This window comes from Crinia signifera, chromosome 6 (genome assembly GCF_055691185.1).
Source record: "Crinia signifera chromosome 6, ASM5569118v1, whole genome shotgun sequence".
Classification (NCBI taxonomy): Eukaryota; Metazoa; Chordata; class Amphibia; order Anura; family Myobatrachidae; genus Crinia; species Crinia signifera.
The window spans coordinates 117,284,265-117,309,076 of NC_139222.1; the positions used below are offsets into that span (position 1 = coordinate 117,284,265).

The following is a 24,812-nucleotide window of genomic DNA, read 5'->3' on the forward strand; positions in this document are numbered from 1 at the left end:
TATTTCATTGCTGCGGATTCTGTGGTATACGCAGATAACCCTACCCCCTAATGCTGGCTGCCTTTTTCATATGCAAGTTTCAGAAGCCAAAGGACCCGGGTGTGACCTTGCTGCCTGCCATGTGCCCCCCCCCCCCCCCATGGACATCTGCATTTAGAGGGAGCCAGGAAGTGGCACCAGCAGTGGCTGCTGGGTGGAACAGGAGAAGCCAAGTACTGGAGGGGGGCAAAGCTTAGATCACTGACAGGCTAGAGAAGTCATAATTCTGACTGTCAGCAAGAGTTGCAGAGATGGTCAGGACCGACAGTTTAAGTACCATGGTTGAAGGTGACCACAGTACAATTTGCTGGATGTAATGAAATTAGCACTCCCGTGCACATCCCATCACACAGCTTAAAAATTATGTGATGCACATTTTTTGTACTAGATTGCATCTCATTGCATTGCAAAACATATGCGATGCAATCTAATCCAACTTGCATACTATAATTGTACTGTATATGGGCACCTTGAGTGTGTATCAGTAAGTATATTTGGAGTCCTACTGTCCTTAGTAGGTTATGGCAGTGAGTGGTGTGTATGAGTGAACAGTATTGAGGGTAATTCAAGCAAATCTTTAACGTGTGGTAGGTAAAATAGTTTCTTGATTTTCTCTTGAAGACGTGCGTCCTTCCTAAACCAAATAAATACTTTGTGCCCTCTAAGATTATTAGGACATAAATCTGAAAAAAAAAAAAGTGGCCTCATATTACCAATGCACCGAATAACTAGTCCTATTTTGTACTTACCAAGTCCTTATATTTTCCAACACATTCTACTGGATGGATGAAACCTCCATGCCACACCCACAATGCTCAGCAAATCAGCATTTACAAGTATATCAGCATTGGTCACGTCACAAATGCATTACTTTAATATTTGTTACGGAACATTAGCAGCAAATATTTAAAAACGTCCACATGTTCTCTTCAGTCGAATTTGAAATGAAGTACCCAAATACACTAGTACAAAGATTACATTGAAATAGTATTCATTCTTTATACCCAACTACAAAAATTGGTCTCTAACAAAACGGCTTGTTTTTAGCAATTTATTTATATATCTTTAAAAATTCAAAAATTGACAAGCATTATACAAGACATGCGTACAAAGATTAACATGACCATAAAAACTTGTTTAAAAACAAAAAACCCCACTGGATTGCACTATTACTAATTCATAAATATTTCTGGTTTGAAAAGAATATACAGATACTATGTGGTCATAGTGAGCATGTGCGATTATGGTAATAACGTACTAGAAGGCTATACTTACAGGTGAAAGAAAGTCTTTTTCTAAAAAAGAAATATTGTAGTTTCATTCAGAAAAGGATTACTACCAATTTGCTCTCCTGAATAATTGTTACTGAAATTCAGCAATAAAATTGTGCACTAGGCCTAAGAAATAAGAACCAATTGCTTTGTATTAGATAATTTTAGCTGTGCATAGCTTGGGAAACACAAGGTAATTAGGAGGTGATGGTGGGTTTCGTGGGTTCTGTGTGTTGAGATGACCCAATATGCAATCAATTCTATTCCATCTATATCGATCACCATTAAAAACTCCTTTGGCAAAATAACAGGGCAGAGTGCACAAGCAAATGAATGACTGTTTGTCAAGTTGTTTCTTAATACTGGTTACACTCATCTCGAGTGTCTGGACTCCAATAGTCAGATCAGACCCCAATAGTGGGCACTTACAGAAAGTAAGAGAGAAGGCCAGAATGGACAAAGTGTGTATATGACAGCTCTGTGTCATATTTATTTGGGCGAAAGCTTGTGGGCACTGGTGATAAAGGTGGGTCACATGGGGGAAGATGCGCATTCAGATGCCAGCTCCATGTCAAACGTTACACTCTCTGTGGATCAAAAGTGAAGATAAATTTAGCAAACATGATAAAATTTAGCAAACATGATAAAAGTTATGCATTCTACCTGTAGTTTCCAAAATTGCTCAAGCCCAATTGTTGAAAATAAGCATGTATTTATATTTACGCTGTTCATGAAACTCTATATAATTTAGCACTTACCAAACGGGTTTCCAGAGCCGGATTCCGCTCCTTCTCCTGGAAATTGCATCAAGGAGTCCAAGGTCCGTGGAGACATGGGCAGATCTATTGTGTTACTACAGGTTGTGCTGTTAACAATGAAGATAAAAAAGGATCACTAAATAATATTGTTGAGACCACTGATCTTCATTTACAGAACTTAATTTTTGTTCTGTGTCTGGAAAGCACCAGAGTCCGATTAGGATGAATAAAGGAAAAAGCAATACTTACGGTGTAACACAAATGAACTTTGTTTTCAGATATGGGGCAGTGCCTGTAAATAAAAAAACGTTTATATATTATGGCTGTAAAAATTAAGTGGGTCTCATTCGCAAAAAGGTTAGCACTTTGTTTACACTATACATAAAGCAGTGCTGTATATAGTCAATGAGATTATATATATGCTTGAATATGGCATCCCTGCGGTTTCCTGTATTCTTTTTTCTGAATGTGGATGATGATCTCCAGCATTGGTAACAACCTGTGAACTGTTTCTGTACTGAAAGTTGGATTTATGCCTTTACCATCATAAAGACTTTTTTTTGCATTTGCTTCAAACTGGTGTGCTTGCCTCTAATTGTCCAGAATATATATATATATATATATATATATATATATATATATATATATATATATATATATATATATATATATATATATCACTACCGTTCAAAAGTTTGGGGTCACCCAGGCAATTTTATGACTTATTTTTAGAACATATAGAGGGGTATTCAATCGTTTTGCTTGACCGCATATCACCAGACAGGATTAAATGTCCCGCTTGGCGATTGGTGAAAAGGGGGCGTGTCCATGTAAACGCCCGTGGATTGTCAATATTCGCCTGTGATCGCAACAATTCACAGCTGTTATTGACAAAACGTGACCGACAGCTTTTAAAGTCGGGCCCGTTCTGTCGATCTGCCTCTTCAATGCGGTCAGGCAAGCATTTAATAGGCGCCCGCCACTATTTCCCCCATCGGAAATAGTGGCGGGGATTGAATATCCCCCTAGTCAAGACTTTGGCAAGGTTCTAAATGATTGTTATTTGAAATAATAATTTTGTCCTTCAAACTTTGCTTTCGTCAAAGAATGCTCCGTTGGCAGCACTTACAGCATTGCAGACCTTTTGCATTGTAGCTGTTAATTTGTTGAGGTAATCTGAAGAAATTTCACCCCACACTTCTGAAGCACTGATGTACTTGGGTACCATACCGCAAGCTGCTACCACAAAAGCTCAATGGGGTTGAGATCTGGTGACTGTGCTGTCCACTCCATTACAGACAGAATACCAGCTGCCTGCTTCTTCCCTTTGTTTGCATAATTTGGAGATGTGCTTTGGGTCATTATCCTGTTGGAGGAAATTGGCTCCAATCAAGCGCTGTCTACAGGGTCTGGCATGGCATTGCAAAATGAAGTGATAACCTTCCTTATTCAAAATCCCTTAAGCAGCCCATACACGTCCCGATGCGGGCGTGCGTTGTGGGCTGCAATAGCAGGGATCACATTGCATTGCATGTGCATGCGTTGTGCATGCAATGCGATGCAATTTGATGAAACCTAAGTACAAAAAGTATGTGCAAGCACATACTTTTTGTACTGTGCGATGAGGTGCGCGAGAGCGTGCACCTCAAAGCACACATCGGCTCAGCACGCTTAGCAGCGTGTATGGGCAGCATTATACAAATCTCTCACTTTACCAGCACCAAAGCAGCCCCAGACCATCACATTACCTCCACCATGCTTGACAGATGGCGTCAGGCACCCTCACAGCATCTTTTCACTTGTTCTGCATCCAACAAATGTTCTTCCAAGTGATTCAAACACCTCAAACTTCCATTCATCTGTCCATAACACTCCCCCCCCCCCCCCCCGTCTTCGGCTGTCCAATGTCTGTTCTTTTGCCCATATTAATATTTTCCTTTTCATGGCCAGTCTTAAATGTGGCTTGTTCTTTGCCACTCTGCCTAGAAGGTCAGTATCCCAGAGTCACCACTACACTGTAGACGCTGTCACTAGCGTTTTGCGGGTTCCATTTAATGAAGCTGCCAGTTGAGGACCTGTGAGGAGTCTATTTCTCAAACTAGAGACTCTAATGTACTTGTCTCCTTGCTCAGTTGCTACTCTGGTTAAAGCCTGTTTGTGCTGTTCTATGAAGAAAGTAGTACACACTGTTATAGGAAAGTTTCAGTTTTTGGGCAATTTCTCTCACATGGAATAGCCTTCATTTCAAAGAACAAGAATAGACTTGAGTTGTACATGTAAGTTCTCTTTTTCTGACCATTTTGGAGAGTAATCAAACCCAAAAATTTGAAGGTCCAGACATTCAACTAGATCAAAGGAAGGCCAGTTTTACAGCTTCTCTTTTCAGCTGTGCTAAAATAATTGCACAATGGTTTTCTAATCATCCACTAGTCTTCTAATGCAATTAGCAAACACAATGTACCATTAGAACACTGGAGTGATGGTTGCTGGAAATGGGCCTCTATACACCTATGCAGATATTCCTTTAAAAACCAGACATTTGCAGCTAGTGTAGTCATTTACCACATTAACAATATATAGAGTGTAATTCTGATTAATTTAATGTTATCTTCATTGAAAAAAAAAGTGCTTTTCTTTAAAAAATAAGGACATTTCTAGGTGAACCCAAACCTTTGAACCTGTATGTAAAGAAGCCAAGGTTCTGGACCGAGATGGAACTTGAGAGCAGAAAATCTACTACTACCTGGGTCAGTGGGTTCAGGATGTTCCTGGCTCTCTGGGCGGCAGTACTTGCTAAAGGCCTCTTCTTTAGGGATGTCAGGATAGAGATAAACAAGAGGAGACACCAAGATGTTTGTTGCATCCATGATTTTATATCCCATGATGATTTCAGCAAAGGACATGTTGTTGAGTTGCTGTTTAGTATACGGCTCTACAGACTGAATCTGTGTCTTACCTGTGTTGGAAACACAGTATGTAAAAACATAATAGACAATTTAAGTATAACAAAATAAAACCCACACAGTTTGAATAAAGCTTCATTACCACTGATGTCTTTCTCCACCCAGGTAAATGTTATGCCACCTTCCTTGCTGCTCTCACTGAATCTCAGCAGGAATGTCCCAGGAGGTTTGGTGCTCAAAATTGCTCGTTCACGCTCTTTACTGATGAAGCCCATAATATACCTATGGAGAACACAGACTATCCAGTACACAAATAGTGTATGATGCTCAGAAGACCTATATACAGATATTGTTTAACGAACAATCAGTTAAATCTGACAGACGTCAACTTATTGATTCTGTGTGAACAAGAGTATTGCTACAGTCGTATAAATCTACTGTATTGGGAATTTCCATATAAACTATAAAAATGATTACACAATAATTAGTCTCACTGCATGCAAAACTGTAATACGTCAAATGGATTAATGTAGAATACACACACATTCATTTAGTTTTACTGCTTTACTTACTAAAATGTACCTGTACAGTATACACATGTGAATTTACAAGGCACTCCGAGCTATGACACCTGTAGACAATGTGCTGCATGCAGTACTAGACTGTGCAGACAGGAATCACACCTTGGTTATGGGTATGAAGATCAGAATTTACAATTCCTGTGACACCCTGCATACATGTGTGGTGTAAACTTGGTTAGAATAAAAAGGGCCTAATTCAGTAAGCTGCACTAAGCAGCGAAGATTCGCAAGCCGGTTAAAGACGCCCGCTGGGCGAGCAAATTTCCCGCCTTCTGTCGCGTGTACATTCCCACTGCAATGCGAATTGATGTTTTGCATACACATCCATTCGCACGGGAGCATATGGGCCAAATATCATTCAATGGTCGCCAAACATTGAATGATTTTTGGCTCATCCGTAAACAGAAGTCAGTCTAGGCTGACTTATTTATAAGAACATGGTGGAGAATGGGGCAGGTGCTGAGATCATGTGATGTCAGGCGTTCGCCCTGTGCAGGCTTCAGCATGCCTGCGTTCGGAAGGTGATGTCCAGCGTTTTGCAGGGCATACCCACTATTTTTAGGGGAAGAACCAGAAAACAATGGGCAACCCCATGCGCCATCCTCCTTACCACCTCCACCCAGAACACCCCCCCCGCCACCCTGTGCGAACGCCTCAGCGACTGTACAAGTTGCTGGAGGGTCCGCACAACGGCCCTGCACATGCATATATTAGCATATACACATGCACAAAGCCAAAACATTGGGCCCCAGAGCGACTACACTGGGAACCGATGAATTAGACCCACAGTATGAATTGCAGGAAGGCTAGGAAATCAAAAATATGCACCAAAGATTTGGGTGTACAATATTTTGGCCATGTGCTAAATAAAACCTTGTGCCATTCAACGGTCAGTGGTCAAAAAAAAAAAAAAAAAAGCATGTCTTAACATCATCTCTCCAGACGTGGACACCTCATTATGTAATATCTGATGACTTCGCACAGCCCCCCTCATCTTGCTGGCTACAGAAGGGTGATCATAGAAGTATAGTGCACCCGCAGATGAAGGAAGACAATCTTCCTGCAGCCTGAGCTTAGGGCAGCCGCAGATTCAATGGTTCCTAAAAACAGTCCTCAAAAGCACATTTAATGATTTGGGCTTTAAGAAGGTCTATAATTGAGCACAGGTAAATCAATTAGCACCTCGGTCATTATTATCTAAGCAAATGTGCTCAGCAAAGGATAGCCTTTAAACATGGACAATAGGGGTGCCTTGAGGAGTGCATTTGGTAACCACTGCTATTATCAGAAATCCTAATGGGATGACTCCTACCCTGAATTCTGCTAAAGCCACTCCCTCATAGTGCTTTTTTATTTAAATTTATATTACAAATGTGACGCTGGCATTTTTAGTGAATATCTCTCTCAGAGAGGTTGGCACTCAAAGTGTGAAGAGAAAAAAAACTAGTGGCACATGAGCAAGACTAGAACTCTCCACTCTTGCTCATCATTACATAACCTCACCCTTCATTCCAAAGTGCAAGAATGTATTTTTTCACAAGGTCAATTATATTGTCCAGCCAGACCCAGAAGGAAAATCCTTTCCCAGCCATATTTTCCTGTTGAAAAACAAACAAAACAAAAAAACGGTTTCTGATTAGGCAGTTCCTCAGTATACAATGTTAGATAAACTAAACTAAGTAAGAAAATAAACATTACTTTGCAGAACTTGGCCCAGGTGATTTGACAGCCTGAGTAGTTGACTCCTGGACCTAAAAGGTAAATAGAGGTATAAACAAAATTAAAAATAATTACGCAATTACTTTCATATTGTGTTAGAGTTTAAAGTAAACTTGCAAAAAAAGGGTGATTAGAGGTCACTGCGCTGCTTATCTTCTCGTATCAGGAAGGTCAAATAATGCTGTCTCTGTCATATAGATCTTGACCAACAAGATGTCACTTTCTTGATTGTGAACTTATACTCCGACATAGGAAACAAGAAAAAGAAACAGCAAAAAAAGGCCCATCAGATACAATTCTTCATGTAAGAAGTGAATGGAATATTATTTCCAAGGGAGGGATCCCCAAAAAAAACCAAAGGATGGATGGCTTACACGTGCTTACAGACCTTGAGAAAGACGCCTGGAGCGTCGAAACATGTTGGAGGAGTGTTTCTAGGAGGCCATCCACGATACCAGGGTCAAGGTTGAGACTACAGCAGGAGCTACCCGGGTTCCATTACATCTCCCTGTTGTTATACCATTGATCCTACGGTACGAGGCTTGGCCTGCCATTTTTTATCCTATTTTATCTCTGTTATTGTCAATAAATAGCTTCTTGTTGTATCTGATCTGCACCATGAGGAGATCTCTTTTTTTGCATATGGTACTTCACCTGTTATGAGCAAAGATAAAGAAAAGATACCTTTACATGATTGGCTCCACTTTCCATCACGTAAGATAGTGTGAGCATTGTGTTTGTTTCTGGAGATAGCAAAGATACCTTTTCATGTGTTTCCACAGTGTCCTACATGTAAGCACATGTAAGATAATATTGTCATAAGCACGAGTTGGTGGTCCCTATAAAAAGATACCCAGATAGGATTTCCACACACTATACAATCTGTAAGCACGTGTAAGCCATCCATCCTTTGGTTTTTTTTGGGGATCCCTCCCTTGGAAATAATATTCCATTCACTTCTTACATGAAGAATTGTATCTGATGGGCCTTTTTTGCGGTTTCTTTTTCTTGTTTCCTATGTCGGAGTATAAGTTCACAATCAAGAAAGTGACATCTTGTTGGTCAAGATCTATATGACAGAGACAGCATTATTTGACCTTCCTGATACGAGAAGATAAGCAGCGCAGTGACCTCTAATCACCCTTTTTTTGCATATGTACTTGTTGTTTTGGCATTTGTAGTTGCTAATTCTAGAGGTTCGTGCAGCAGCTTTGAAGTGAAGCGCCGGTTGTTTTATCATTTTCATTTAAAGTAAACTTGCCTAGAAGTTTTTCAGCCAATGTGGTTAGCTGCTCAATGCTTAAGCCACGTTTTGTTGTAGAGGAGAACTGCCAGCTTAGAACCTCAGCCACCTGATCCCACGTGCCAATGGGAGGCTTGGTGAAAAAGTTGACATTCTGTAGGTAAAACAAAATGAACATTCCTTGTCAATACTACAAAGCAAATGCTACAGCGATACCCCTTTCACACTGGATCCTCAACCCAGGTTATTGCTGGGTTGATGACGTATCAACCTGGGTCAAGGTGCGGTGTGAAAGCACAATAAAAAAAATATATATATAATATCTGGGTCCTGTAACCATCCTACTGCCCACAACAGCCACCTTTGCACTCTGCACTTTAATTGGATCCTACCAGCCGCCACAATCTTGGAGGACTTTCTACCCTTTTGCCCCAAGTTACCTAACTGGACACTTTGTTGTTTTTCATCACCACAAAAAGGAGGATATTGCTGCAATGCATTCCACAATCGGATAAAATCACCATGTGAACTTCATCAGTAAATATACAATTCTGAACTCTGTTGGAAATCGTGTCAAAAGTGACACAAAATGCTTTTTCCTCCATCCTGCATTATTTCAACGGCTGTATACTGCATATAGGAGCGGATCCATAGTTCTTCATTAATGCATATGGAAACCTACTGGACATTATTTATGCTGTTTTATTATATGTTATATATGTGCACTATTAAATATGAATTTTTAAATCATATATTCCTACTCCTCATTGGTTAGCGCTACTTTCTTTCTTCCCCCTTTTTGTTGATCAGGGATCCACTCAATCCATAAAAGTAGCTGCTTGGCAAGCCACCCCCTGTCAGCGCCAATTTGGCTACCCAGGTAGCACCTGTTCTTTCAACCCAGGTTACTGCCGGGTTGAGGACGTATCAACCCGGGTCAAGGTGCGGTGTGAAAGCACCATTTAAAAAAATTTCGGGGTCCAGCGAACCGGCATTCAGACCCTGGGTCAATCCCAGGGCGGACCCGGGTTGCTATGCAGTGTGTACAGGTACCCCAGGTCAAATGACCGGGTTGTTCACACTATGGAGGAGGCAGCGCTTAGAGACCATGTCAGCCCCAAGCACTACCTCTGCCCAGCCCGATGTCAGCGACACAGCCGATTGCCAGGTCGCTCCCGGGACGGACACATGTCCAAAACATTACACCCACCTTGGGAAGGTGGTTTAAAGGTGGAGAAGTTCAGAAACCTTTTAAGAAGGCCCTTTAACCACTTCAGTGGTACTCACATAAAATATTCGGGGCGGATCTGAAATGCTGAACTCGGCAATACTGGAAGTTCTCTGGGATGTACTTTGCACTCATTAACGGACTGAGTTTATTGTCAGGAGACCTCAAATGAGCATATTGTGCCATCTTATGGCTTTTCCACAGTATTGCTTGCACCATTATTTTTGAACATTAAATTTTTATTGCAAGAAATTTCGTCTGAAAGACATTTTGTATGGGGGGGGGGGGGGTACAGAAAGGAAAAAGGGAGGGAAGGGAACATGTACAGGAGAGAGATACAGAGAGCACTTGCATCGAATTGCTTATCTAATAGCAGTCATATTTGTACAAATAGGTTTCTCTGATCTAGGAGAAGGAAAAGGAAGGCATACCAGTATTTCAATCAGTTGATGTACCGTCTGACTCTAGAGGTATATAGGGTAACAATATATAACATAGGTCAAAGGTTAAGACCCAACAGAGGAAGAGGTTAGAGTTGAGGCCTCAGAAGGATCGCTTAAGAGGTTTGTGGCGCCCACCTTATCACAGTAGAGGGACCATCCAAACCATTTCATCAGGATTGAATTTGATGCAGAGGAGTATTTCGCTCCGGTGGTTTCAAAGGTGTAATGTTTGTGGATTTTTTTACGAATGGAGTCTACTGTCGGAATGACCTCTGATTTCCACTGTTTGGCGATCATGGCTTTGGTGGCTATAAGCACATGTCCAACTAAATATCTGTCCGCAGCAGAGAGATAGGGTGGAAAAATGTGAAGCAGTGCAAATGCTGGGTCTGGGGCTATGGGGCGGGTAAGTATAATGCCTATCAGGAGAAATACTTCCGCCCAGAGAGGCCGCAAAGCCGGGCACTCCCAGAAGACATGGATAAGGTCTCCAACCAATCCACATCCCCTCCAACAGAGGTTCGTAGTGGATGGCCAGATCCTATGCAACCTCTCCGGGGTGAAGTAGGCCCTGTGGATGAGTTTAAAAAACATTTCAGAGTGGTGTAGGCAAGGTGAGATCTTGAAGCACGACTTGAAGATATCATCCCAATCCTCCTCAGAGAGGGACATTTTTAGGTCTCTTTCCCACTGTGTTTGGGAAGGTGATTTATGCCCATCCGAGGCTGGGGTGAGCTGGGTATACCATCTAGAGATTCCTCCCTTGTGGGAAGGGGCACTCGCTAAATTTTTTAAATATGTGGGAAGGAAGGGGGACCGGCTTGATGTTGGTAGGTGTGCTTGGAGCCAGCTTCTTAATTGTAAATATATAAAGAAGTCCTGCTTTGGAATATTAAAATTATTCTGTATATCCGTGAACGACCGGAGGTGTCCTATGTAGAGATCGCCCACTGAGGATATGCCCTGAGCAATCCATCTATTCAGCTGAGGTATAGGGATTAGAGACTTAAGGGTCTTAAGTGACAAAGGAGGGGCTGGTAGGGTTGCCCTATCTGTAGATCCTACCACTTTATGCCAAGCGTCAAGTGTCACTTGGATAGATTTACACTGTGCTGCGAGTTTGAGCGATATCGTAGGGGGTAGCCACAACAAGTCTACCAATGGGATGGGGTGGGAGTAGGAGCTTTCCAGGACTACCCAGGGTTTTTGATCAAGAGGTGACATCCAGTCCCTAATTTGATTAAGGATACAGGAAGCAAGGTAACGCTCTAAATCAGGGAATGCCACACCTCCACTTGTTTTGGGTTTTATTAGGGTTTTCTTTGCTATCTTCGGTCTCGCCCCCTTCCAGACATATTTAGTTACTAGTTGGTTGAATCTTTGAATAACGGGCTTAGAGGGAAGTCTAGGGATAGACCTGAAAAGGTACATTAATTTTGGAAGGAGAACCATTTTGGCAGCCGCAATTCTCCCCAGCCATGAAACATCGTGCAGCATCCAATCTCTAGTTAATTCTGAGAATACCTTTAATAGGGGGTTGTAATTACACTCAATGATATGTTTTCCGGGAGCCAATTGAATTCCTAAGTATTTTAAAGAACAGGACTGCCAGGAGTAGTTGTAGCTTTCTTTCAACTGGGTGACCAGGTCTGGCGGGAGGCCTAACGGTAGGGCCTCTGTCTTACTAGTATTGAGTTTATAGTATGAAACTTCGGAATATTCTCGCAATACCTTATGTAGGGCAGGAAGGGAGTTTATGGGATCTAGGATGCATAATAGAACATCGTCGGCGAATAAACTGATCTTATGGGAAAGATTGCCGATCGTCGGACCTAGAATAGAGTCTTCGCATCTAATGCGTTCAGCTAGTGGCTCAATTGCGAGAGCGAATATTAAGGGGGATAGGGGACACCCTTGGCGAGTGCCATTGGTGATTTGGAAGCTTCGTGATGTACAGCCATTGGTGAATACTTTAGCTGAGGGTTGAGAGTAAAGGGCCAATATAGAATCTAATATACGTCCCTGGAAGCCAAACCTCTCTAGAGCTGATTGCATAAAGCCCCAGTGGAGCCTATCAAATGCCTTCTCGGCGTCCAACGACAGGACCAATAGGGGGATCTTTCCTGCCGAGCAGTGTTCAATAACGTCTATTACTCTGCGCGTGTTATCTGGGGCCTGTCTATTTAAGACAAATCCTACCTGGTCATTTTTAATGAGGGAGGGGAGGAGAGGGCTTATTCTATTTGCAACAAGTTTAGCATAGAGCTTCAGGTCCGAATTGAGAAGCGCAATGGGTCTATAATTTTGGACCGATGTAGGAGGTTTACCTGGTTTGGGTATCGTGACTATGCGGGATTCAAGCATTTCTGAGGGGAAACGCTTAGTTTCAGAGGCCTCATTGAAAACTTTGACAAGTAAGGGGGATAGTTGGGATTTAAATGTTTTATAAAAATTTGATGGAAAGCCATCTGGTCCCGGGGCCTTGTCATTTGGAAGGGAGTCAATGGCGCACTGGACCTCCTCCGAAGTCCAGGGGGCATTAAGGGATAAACGGGCCTCCGGGGACAGAGTAGGTAGGGAGATTTTGTCAAAGAAACTCTCCATTCCCCCAGCGTCAGGCTGGGGGGTGGTGGGATCCCCCCGCAGATTATAGAGTTTAGAATAGTATGTCGAGAAAACATTGGCTATCTCGTTTGGATCATATACTTTCGCTCCATGTTCTGAGTATATCAGGTGGATCTTTTCTTTGGCTCTCTTGCCCCTCAACTTCCTAGCCAGCATCCTTCCCGCCCTGTCGCCGAGGAGGTAGTATTTTTGGTTCAGCCTAGCAATATTGCGGTGTATCGTGGCTAGATAGTGACCATTAACCTTGTCTCTGGTTTCGTTTAGGCGCTTAAAGAGGGATTTGTCAGTCGGGTCGGCCTTATGGGCCGCCTCCAGGGAGGCAAGGGCAGCTTCTTCTTGTTCTAAGGCTTTCCTATATTCTTTTTTAAGCTTTGCCGCTATCTGAATCGCGGATCCTCTTACCACCGCCTTAAGGGCACACCAGTGAGTGAATATGGAGGTGTCCCCTGGGGAATTTTCTGAGAGATAGTGCTCTACGGATTCCTGAATCACTTTGTGGGACACTGGCTGGGTGAGGCTTTGAGAGCCTAGCCTCCAAGGACCCGGGGTGATTTTCCTATTGGCTATGTCCCACTTCAGAAACAGCGGAGAGTGGTCCGACCACGTTCTAGGGAGTATTTTGACCTGGTGGAAAGAATTAATAGACCACTTATCCGAGAGAGCAAGATCAATTCTTGAATAAGTACTGTGGGGGTGTGAAAAGAAAGTGTAGTCCTTCACCGTTGGATTTTTAACCCGCCATAAGTCATATAGATCATATTCAATGAGTAGCTGCTTGATGCTCTTCGAGGGGGGGAGGGGATGTCTACGTGGTGAGGAATGGTTACGAGAGCTATCTATTGATGGGTCTGGTACTAAATTAAAGTCTCCTAGTAGTAGTAGGGCTCCTTTAGCTAACTGCTGGATCTTGGTGAAGAGTTTCCTGCAGAATATAATTTGCTTAGTGTTGGGGGCATAGCAAGATGCTATAGTAACTTCCTTATTGTCTAAGAGGCCCGTTAAAATCAAAAATCTGCCTTCAGGGTCAGAGAATTGGGAAGTGAGGGAGAAGGGGCATTGTTGGGAGATCAAAATTGCAACTCCAGCTTTCTTGGCTGGGCCATTGGCTGTATAACAGTGAGGGAAGTGTCTATCATGAAACATCGGAGGGGCGGAGGCCATAAAATGCGTTTCTTGTACAGCCACAACATTGGCTCTCTGTTTGTGGAAGTATTCTAGTGCTAACCTCCTCTTATTTGGTGAATTAAGGCCCTTGGCATTGATAGAGAGACAGTTAACCATAGTCTAAATATGGGTACATAATATACAATACCATAGTCAGATATAGTGGCGAAAATAGCTGGTATGTGGAGAGAATGACAGGGGAGCAAGGTTGAGGGGAAGGAGAGCAAAGGGGTTGGGTGGGATAGAAACCCCCTGCAGGGGGGATGGTAGGATGCCAAACCATGGCAACTCGGCACATCGGTGGGGGGGTAGTGGATGAGCAGGCGGGGAACCACCACACCTGGACATTTTTCAGGGTTTAGAAGATGGATAGAGAAGAAGAGAGAGAGGACATGGAAGAGAAAAAGAAACAAATACAATAACCTGTCTGAATTAAAGACACTTTCAACATTGAAAAAATATGGTAAATAAAGAATCTCTGGGCCACCCAGGTTTCAGCACTAAGTACTGCGAGGTATCGACAGACTGTATATCTGGCGGCGGTGTCTTGTCCTCCAGGGGGGTCAAATCAACATTTTTAATTAAATAGACTAATTAAACTAACTTTACTAGATAAATTCAAGTTTTATAACTAGCGGTAGCATGCCCATGAGGACCTTAGGGGAAAATATAACAAAAAGTACCGCTTCTAGTGATCCGTGCTCGGGGCAGACCAGTCCAGCTGAAGTCCACTCCCAGACGGAAGGCCTGGCGATGATCCAGCAGAGTTCAAGGTTGATAAAAAATGCTTCCCTTCTTCAATAGTTGAGAGGACTACTGTAGATCCGCCTCTATTTATCAGCAATTTGGTAGGGTAGCCCCATCTGTAGAGGATATTTTCCTTTCTGAGAGCAGCAGTGATGGGATAGAAGGAACGTCTTTTGGCCAGCGTTTCTCGGGAGAGATCCCCGAAGATTTGAAGGGGACCTAGGGCTTTGGCTGATTCCTCCGATGGTCTTGCTGCTTTGAGAATTGCCTCCTTAATGTGAAAGAAGTGGATCCTCATGAGGACGTCGCGAGGGGCTTCAGACGGGGCACCCTTGTTTTTGGGCAGTCTATGGATCCGATCAATCAGTAGATCTGAGGATGAGGTATTTGGAAGGAGTTTCCAGAAAATATCCGTGGCGAAATCGCTCAGGCTGCTGTTGGAAATTGTTTCCGGAACCCCTCGGAGTTTGATATTGTTTCGACGAGACCTGTCCTCCAGATCTGAGAGCTTGTCTCGCAGGGAAGCGACCTCGGCCTGCAATGCTTCGTGGGACGAGATCAGAGCATTGTGTGAAGAGGCAAACTCACCCATTTTGGATTCCATATGATCCGTACGGTCCCCCAAGTCATCAATCGATTTCTGGCATTCTTGTAAGGTGATCTTAAATTCCTCCGACACGTCTTTCTTAAATTGAGATTAAAGAAGCTTCATGGTGCCTACTGTAAGGGCTTGGTTGTCATCCAAGGCCTTTGCATCTGAAGGAGGGGGATCCATCGATGACGAGGTGGACTGCGTAGAGGAGGAGGAGTGAGGATCAGGTGAATGTGACCTCGTCTCGCTTCCCTTCTTAGAGCCCAGGGAGGGGGACTTAAAGAAGTCCACCTGTGATACCGGTTTGGGAGTCTTGCTGCGTTTGCCAGGCATTCTTGGGGCCGACAGCGCTTCCCCGGCTGGGTTGGGGGGAGATCAGGATCTAGTAAATAGAGGCGGGTAGATTGGTCGTAACAGGTGTTGGATCACATAGAGGGCTTGTCCAGGTGTGCAGGTATCCGCCTAGGGCATAGCTTCTAGAAAAGCATTCAGATTATAGGATGCAGTTATGACCGGCTCCCCTAGGTGGCGCCCCAGTCCTAGGGATCCCTGGGTCAGTGATATAGTATTAGTAACAGTGCGGGCAGTATGGAGGTTTGCTGAATATAAGAATATTCAATGGGGGTGAGGGACACTGGCCTTGTAGGAGGTAAATACCTCACTAAGTCCAAATGTGTTCTGAATGAAATGAGCCAGCATAAGATACTGGGTTGCTGCAGGGATCAATGGAGAGCCCCAGGGGGGCTGTGAACACAGTCTGGATAGAGGTACCTGAATGCTTGCAGGGTTTTTGGTGGGCTGAGGTCCTGTGTGTCTCCTCAGGGCTTGCGGGGAGCACTTGAGGAGGGTGCTGTACCGGCGCGAGCGGCCGGGTCTAAGATGGCTGCCGCGACTTGGTCTGAGGGAGGGCGCCCCCGCACCTCCCGTCTACGGAGCCCTCACTCTGCGCGGCAGCAAGGACCCTGGGACAGTGTGGCAGCCAGTGTCCAGTAAATGGGATGCTCTATATGAGCTCAGGAGATGTGCTGTATGTGGTCTCTGTTGCCTCAACCAAGATGGCCGTCGCTAGTTCAGAGATGTATGCTGGGCCTGGTGGGGGAATCAGTGCAGGGATACAGCACTTACCGGGGAGCTCCCTGAGCAGAAGGTACCTGGGGGGTGCTTGGGGAAGGCTGGGTGTGTCAGGTGTGCCGCTGGGTGAGTTTTTAGAAGCTCCGGCTGCGTTTTCGCGCTGCGGAGCTCGATTCCCGGCCACAGCTCCAAATTTAGGTCCCGGCTTCGGAGCTGCGGGTAGGCCGCAATCCGCGGAGGCCTATAAATAGGTCTCCCGACTCCGCCGCCGCCCGCAACCCACCACCGGAGGATGTACAGGCTCAGAGGGTCCCACAGCAGATGGCTGTGCAGGATGTGGGCACCAGAAATCCCGTTTTTGTGACGGATTTTGTTGGAGCTCTTGTATAGTGCGACTTCTCTAGATAGCCGCCAGGCCACGCCCCCTGCTTGCACCATTATTATAGCTGAAAGTATCTTTATGAAGTAGCTAAATGTATCATTGCCACAGCCAGCAGTGTGTGCACACTACAAAGTATCCAGCTGAATAATGGCCAGAAAAGCAAATAAAATTTCTTCTGAGGAGATCCGGTCGTATTGTCGACACCACTTAGGTCGACAATCATTAGGTCAACACCGTTGGGTCGACAGGGGACAAGGTCGACAAAAAAAATAAAAATAAAATATCCTTGCAAGTTGTGGCCTTCACTCCACCCAAAGCCACGACCTTGAATTCCACATTGCGTTTGGCCGCCAAGATCTGTGGGCTGGATTGCAGCAGTACGCAGAGACCAGGAAATAGCCCGCCATTTGGAGCTAAACAGTAAGTCGCTCAGCGGTTCGTGCTACCTGATCAGAATGAAAGCTACCTAAATGTGATCCTGGCCTAGCCGTGATGGGGACAGTGACCTTTGACACCTTATCCAGTATGCATATGTTCTTCACCTACACTCGCTAAGTGGCAACGTGTTTGCTATCTGCCTTATGACGAAACGCCGCTCACATAAAACACAGAAGGATACCCTGTAAAAACCTCTTCAACTGCTGCCTTTCATACTCTTTGGAGCCTCCTCCTTGACTCAAGTATCCCACCTAGATCCAGCATCCTCTCCAATGGCCTCCAAGCACTCCAGAGCCACGTTCTCCTTCCCTGCCCTCCCAATCTCAAGCTGGGAACTCCGAAATTACAGAGATCTTGAATTATCTGCGCTCACTTCCCACTAGAGAGGAAATACACCAAGACTTTCAAAGTTTAGAAAAGAAAATACAGGATGCAGTTCAAACTTGAGTGTAAACAATCCCATCTGACCTTAAGCAAGTGGGTGAATGTGTGGTTGCCCTAGAACAGGGGTCCTCAAACTATTTCGCTCTGGGACCCCATAAGACAATAAAAATAATGACCGGACCCCAGCAAGTTACTGCAGAAGGTCATCACATCACATGTGTGGTCAGCAGACAGCACATACATGGCAGCATTGTGGAGGCACAACATGATGGGAGGAGTCTGAAGTAACAGACAATTCAACAGATTGTATACAGTTTTTTGAAAGGTTCCCGCACAGGATTCTCCGCCGTGACTTTCAGAGACAGTCTCAGTCACGATAAGGGGTGGATGCAGATTTCAGAATAATCCAAATCCCAATTAAACAACCTGATATTTCAATCAGTGTCATAAACTTATATAGGGTTGGAGGTGCTCCCCTGAGTCAGAGATAATATAGACAAAACAGGTAGAAAAAGAAGACTCTTTTTTGGGGGCACACTTAAGATAAATGCTGTATGTGTCAAAATTATACTGTGAGAAAGAGGAGTAGTTGGTAAATTTAAAACTTAGCTTTTATTAGGTTTACTTTCTTAAGATAAGTTGATCTCCAGACAAGAGAAGGACACACGAAAAACATAAACACTGGTTAAAAAGCAATCCTCCCGCCACTTGCAGGGATTTTTGCTCACACCCCTGATTACAGTTACTCAATTGTGACCAAGCTGTCGGAAAACACATGTATATGTAAATCAACTTCAATTAATAAGGTACAATACTCAGTTACATACAAACGTCTGTTCAATGATGCGCTTTAAATTGACACAAAATAGAAAAAAGACCAGTTTACACGAACCAATAATTGCTCACAATTATCAAAAGGGATTCTATTCTCCTATTAGTATGAGACATAAATGTTCGAGCTGGTTTAATTGCATGCTAGAGAGTTGAAATGTTCAAAGAAGAAAAACTCTTGCAATACTGTTCAGACTATGTAACATAGTTAAGTACTTTTGTATCAGATTTGAAGCGTATATGAGTACCCTAGTGAACTGTAACAATTTTAGGCCTTAGTATATATGCAGAAAAGAGAAACAAAGAGCGGATACAATATCTGGTTTCTCACCCTGTTTCTGCTGTCTCATCATCTTATATGGATATATAGTGGATGATCGATGAGAGAACAGGGGAGAGATAATGTATTGCCTGAAAATTGGCCAGAGAAAAAGATCTTTCTGCTGTTCCTGTGAACAGTGTCTAGTTTGGGCTGTTGCGTGCTAATAGCAGAGCAGCCGACCACCAAAACTGTACCAGCGAATGAGAGAAGATTAAAGGAGATTTGTAGTTCAGAGAGTATGGAGAAGTAAAGTAAACACACAGAATTTTGTCAGAAAAAACTTCTGGTTTTTAGGGCTACATAGAAAGGTGTCTGGGTAGCCTTCAAATGCTTCTTACACAATACCTAAGCAATCATCCTCTGACTTATGATGATTGCGGTTGTGAGAGCATGCGGGGCATACGAGACAGAGAAATAGTATGGCCACTAGAATCCTTCTGCTGCTCATGTATAACCAGCCTCAAAATCACTGGTGCTTATTTGGCAGTGCAATGAAATCTATAGTTGGCCCCATGAGTGAGAGAGGATTAAAAGGGAAGAAAAGGTTTTAGCTTTAAAGAGTATAAGCAATAAGTATAAATTATAAGTTTCAGATTTCAATAAGGTTTGTTGGCTTTATCTTATCTGTTTTGTAGTCACAGTCAGCGTCAGTTTATGGAAACGTCTGGGCCTGATGAGGTTTCAGATACTCCCGCAGAGAGGTATTGTGGCAGCCGGGCAGCGTGTAGTGGGTAAATTCAATTAGTACTCCCAGCCGGCGTATATTCACGGATCGCCTGGGCTTTGTTTAAATGTCCCAATTTTCTTGCAGTAAGACGCAGCAGCAGCCGGGCAGCGTGTAGCGGGTCTCAGCAGCCGTGGAGCTCACCAGTCATCCAGCAGTCAGGCGGCAGGCGCCGGGTACTCGTAGCGGCTTCTATGTGCTTTAATTAGTCATAAAGCCGGTGTTCAGCTTGGCGCATCGGGGGTGTAGTATAGATTGCCGGGTGGCATGGAAGACGCGTTTCGCCCCTCCCAGGGGCTTGATCACATCAATTCAACAGATTTGTTAGACGCCTTGAATCACTGACTGAAATTAGAAAAGTCATCAGCCTTACGGTCAGCAACATGGAGTCGCGACTCCATGCTGAGAAGGCAGGGACCCACTTTGGGGTCAGGACCCACAGTTTAAGAACCGCTGCCCTAGAAGATCATAAAAATTTGAATGACAACAAGCTCTGGGATATTGAGACAACCCTCCTTCGACAGACCAGACTGATGGCAGATATGCAGCGGAGGCTTGATTATCTGGACAATAGGGGGCGTCGTAATAACCGAAGGATCAGGGGTATCCCAGAAGATGTCCTGCAAGATGGTATAATTGATGCACTCACAAAAATCTTCAATGAACTTTTGGCCTCAGATCCAAACGACCTGATACAATTTGACCAAGCTCATAGGGCTCTAAGGCCCAAAAAGTCTCCCCTCAGAATGTCCTAGAGACATCATATGTCGCCTCCATTATTATACGGTCAAAGAGAAGATTCTACAATGGGAACGACAGGCCTCGGAGATTGAATTCAATGGTGCCCCATGCTAATTCTTCAGGATCTATCGTGGCACGCTCTACACCAATGACATATGTTATGACCACTTACTGAAGAACATCACAAGAAATGCATTAACTTCCATTGGGGATTTCCCTTCAGTATTCAAGTCATTCATGAGGGTCTATCCCTTATGGTCAACAGTTTGGAAGATGTCCCGACCTTTTGTGCCGCATTAAAGTGGTCATCAATTTCCCTTCCCGACTGGCTTGATCCTCTGACCTCCCCACCTACATCAGCTACCCCACTACCTGGATTGGAATATTGGCTGAAATCTCGCATGACCAGATAGAGAAGACGCAACGCTCCTTCTGTAGAAGACAACACAATCACTTGATTCAGGACTGAACGCTGATTGTCCTTTTATCTTGCTATGCTCGCCTTGACCAGACTCTGTAGGTAATATAGATGTTATTGTTTTCATAATATATTTCAGTTTCTTATTTCACTTTTTTAGTTAGTGGAAGATTGTAACACTGGCAATGTTGTGGCGGTAGATAGCTGCCCATAGTTATCGACCAATTTTTCTGAGTCTGTCTATTTTAAGAGTTCTAGTTACTTAACTGTATTCTTTAATGACACAATCGCTTAGTACTGTTATATTTTTATATATCTTTATCCCATGTCTTTAATTACCAATGCTTAGCCACCCTACTTTACAGGGACACTCTATTACTATATTTTGTTAGCTATACTAGTAATTAAGTTAGTCCCCATATTAGCAGGAATTATGCACTGGGTGTCACGGTTTACCTGTACCCCATACAGTACATCCCCCTTCGTTCTGCTGTACATATGTTGACCATGGCCCTTTTCGGGAACCCATGGCTTCTTGAGCAGAATATACTTTATATGTATATGTTTATCAGTTTAAGTATGTTATGTGCTTTTTTCCCCTCTTTTTCCCAGATGTTCTCCCTGATACCTACTTTCTCCCTTTCTTTCTTGTCCTTTTATCCTCTTTCTCTTTTCCTAGGGGTGGATCCGCGGTGTCCTTTTGAGTTTGGTACATATGATTATATTTTTAAAGGGCTAACCTGAGATTATTTTCAAATAACATTAGGGGTCTCAATGTGCCTGAAAAAAAATCTCGCCTGCTTCATTCTTTGCATGTTGACAAGATAGATATAGCCTTCCTACAAGAAACCCATTTTAAACAAGGTGCTTCACCACGACTATCCTCAAGATATTACTCTGTAGGATACTTTAACAACTGTTCAAATACCAAAGCTAGGGGGGTTGCTATATTGTTTTCCAACCGTCTACAACTCACCGACGTGCAGGAGACCCTAATAGGAGACGGTAGAGGTTTACTTGTGAAAGTGACTATAGCCTATCAATGGTACACTTTAGTCAACTTATATTTACCCAACCAGGGTCAATCCTGATTCCTTCGCTCAGCTCTAGAAGTTGTGTAACCGCTTGTTGAAAGGATACTAGTGGTGGGAGGTGATGTCAATTGGGCTTTGGAACCGATTATAGATACATCTACAGGAGCCCCTTGTTCTGCTCTTAAGGAGGCACGCCATTATAGATCAATTCTTCATGACTTTCAGTTAATAGACTCATGGAGACAGCTTCACCCAGCAGAGAGGTACTATACATTTTATTCTCCCCACACAATACGTACTCTCGAATTGATTATTTCTGTTTACATAACTCTCACCTTGAGCTTATGAAGGCGGCCTCTATTGGCCAGATCACCAGCTCAGATCAAGCCCCCATTACATTAACCGTTCGTATTAGCCACCCCCACCTCGGGCATGGCATTGGAGGCTCAACGAACAACTGCTTACGGATTCCAACTGTAAATCTCAGCTTTTGGGATTTATAGATGAATACACTGCCTCCAATGTGACTCCTGAGGTCTCTCCCCTCTCAATTTGGGAAGCCCATAAAGGTGTGATTAGAGGTCGATTTATTCAGTTGGGGTCATTCCTTAAAAAACATAAAACATAATGCAGAGATACTTTGATCTCCAAGATTAGACTCTTGGAAGTGGAACATAAAGCAACCTGGAATTCCGACACCTTAGTACAGCTTCAGGCTGCTAGAACTTCCCTTAACACCCTGCTCGACGACGGCGTTAAAAGAGCATATAGATGTTGTAGACACGCTTATTACCGATGTGGAAATAAACCTGGTAGGATTTTAGCTGGGCTCTTAGAGCCCAGAGATCTCTGACATATATTGAAAAAATTAAAGATCCCTCTAGAATTCTTCACTGCAGAAATCTTCTCTAGATATTATTCAGACTATAAACTCACCCAGACGCGTACGGAATTGGACCGATTAGACAACACTTCAGCAATACACCAATATTTAGAGTCTATCGACTTCCCAGTTCTTCCAGAGGCAGTGACATCGGCATTGCAAAACTCCCTTTACAGAAACTGAATTAGTGGATGCTATCAAGTCATCCCCCAATGGGAAAAGCCCAGGACCTGATGGTCTGCCAAGCTCGTATTATTAAACTTTTCAAGACCGTTTGCTCCCATTACTACTGCGAGCATGCAATGCAGTATCGTCTACGACTCAGTTCTCAAACCAATCCCTTACAGCACATATTACAGTCATCCTTAAAGAGGGGAAAGACCCATGTATGCCAGCTAGTTATAGACCTCTCTACTTAATGTTGACGCTAAACTCATAGCTAACCAGCTTAAACCGCTACTTCCGACTCTGATCCACTCAGATCAGGTGGGTTTTGTCCCGGGCAGGGAAGCCAGAGTCAATACGATAAAGATAGTCGATTTGATCTCTCATGCAGCCTCCACAGGAACCCCCATGGTCCTCCTCTCAACAGAAAAAGCCTCGGGATGGTGGTCATCTTGGTCGTCGGCAGGGGTTACAAGAATATACCATCTGATCTCCTCTGGTACATATATACCCTTTGGAGACACTGGTTGACAGGACAGGCCAGGCCTGGCCAAATCAGACTATTGGTTTACCTACAAATTAGGCACTTTATCAGGTCACTAGGTGGTATGCAGATATCAGGGAGTGTGCATACTCCATTTGAAAAGATGTGCTCCCAACCACAACCACCTACACATGTGATATCTAGTGTATATCAATTACTCTTATCCGCACTTATGCCACCTAAACTGTCATTTCAAGAAGCCTGGGAGAAAGAATTTACTTCCAAACAGATTGAAATTTCTTGGAGGAGATGGCTGGAATTTAAAACTACTCCCTCATATATATCCCTAATACCTACCAGCCCATGGTATTATCACCCCATTGCAGGAACACTAGTCGAGACAGACACCCATAATATTATGAGGTGCCGAGACCTACACTTATGCCATTGTGTTACCTAGACTACGTCTCTACAGCCTTGAACCCCCTCCCCCCACCCCCCTCCACCTTTCTTTCTTTCTTTCCTCCACTTTGTTATTTTATATTACAATTTTCTGCTAAGATTATGGCCCTCGGATATTATGACATTATAGATACTATTATTTGCGATGCAAATATCTCCACCAGTGTTTTGGAATTACTAGCATTCCTCTAATTATGTAACCATGCTTTATCATGATGTTTCCTTGGACTTCGTGTTGTGTGCCGTTTTTGATACTGATTGACAAAAAAACTCTGAAAATAAATAATTTATAAAAAAAAACCCCTGGTAATAAAAACCCACCACTGAAGAAGTTAATCATCTGGTTAAGGGGGACCCATTTTGCAAGGACAGATACAATCTTAAGACTTATTTAAGTGATATTAATGTTCACGCTTCCATTTTCTTTTTGTATAGATTACATATAAAGGCATCTACTTACACAGTAGTAACAGCAGCCTGTTTATCTTTTAGAATAGACTGCTTTTTCACTCTGTTATGTTAGTAATTACAATCAAATATATTCAACCTAAAACCATAACAGCCAAATATGCTTTGCTTAACCCTGGAGAACATTTCTGATATTTATAAAAAAAAAAAAATTAAACAAAAAGCAACCACTTCAAAAGCATAAAAATTAACAGTGGTTCATAAAACTTTAATACCACCCTAGAGTACCAGCATTTGTTTTATGGCACCCCTATGATAAGTTTTTCATTTCTAAATAAAAAAAATAATAATAATAATTAAATAAATTGTGCTTACCAATCATACTCAGGCTTAATTATGCGGTGGTGTACTGTTCTGCTTCTGACTGTCTACAGGTTTTAAAGGTTTTATTATTAGCATGCACCAGCATCCCATGGTACCTAGGCATGCATGCTCTGATGTACTAAGCCGAGTAAAGTAGAAAAATGGAAGGTGATAATGCACCAACCAATAAGCTCGTAACAATAATTTTTAAGACTGATGGGTAGATTTATGAAGCAGTGATAAGGGAGGAGTAGTGATAAAGTGTCCGGTACTTTAACACCGGCCAATCAGCTCCTGACTGTCTCTTTGTAAACCCAGCCTGTAACTTAACAGTCAGGAGCTGATTGGCCGGTGTTAAAGTACCCGACACTTTATCACTTCTCCTCCCT

General features: G+C 43.3%; 1 protein-coding gene across 2 annotated transcripts in view; it reads right to left on the bottom strand.

Annotated features, from left to right (window-relative positions):
- Nucleotides 1-1,076: 1,076 nt before the first annotated feature.
- Nucleotides 1,077-24,812, bottom strand: part of STAT3 (signal transducer and activator of transcription 3) — a 104,757-nt gene continuing 81,021 nt past the window's right edge. Inside the window, exons 17-24 of one of the 2 annotated variants that reach the window (XM_083146911.1) lie at nt 8,540-8,668; nt 7,251-7,310; nt 7,056-7,150; nt 5,114-5,253; nt 4,812-5,024; nt 2,318-2,360; nt 2,069-2,175; nt 1,077-1,897 (exon numbers count right to left, since the gene is read on the bottom strand). In XM_083146911.1, the coding sequence (XP_083003037.1) occupies nt 1,842-1,897; nt 2,069-2,175; nt 2,318-2,360; nt 4,812-5,024; nt 5,114-5,253; nt 7,056-7,150; nt 7,251-7,310; nt 8,540-8,668 (843 nt within the window). In that variant the 3' untranslated portion in view covers nt 1,077-1,841. Of the gene's footprint in view, nt 1,898-2,068; nt 2,176-2,317; nt 2,361-4,808; nt 5,025-5,113; nt 5,254-7,055; nt 7,151-7,250; nt 7,311-8,539; nt 8,669-24,812 lie in introns of both variants that reach the window. The other variant, XM_083146910.1, reaches the window with a different exon arrangement.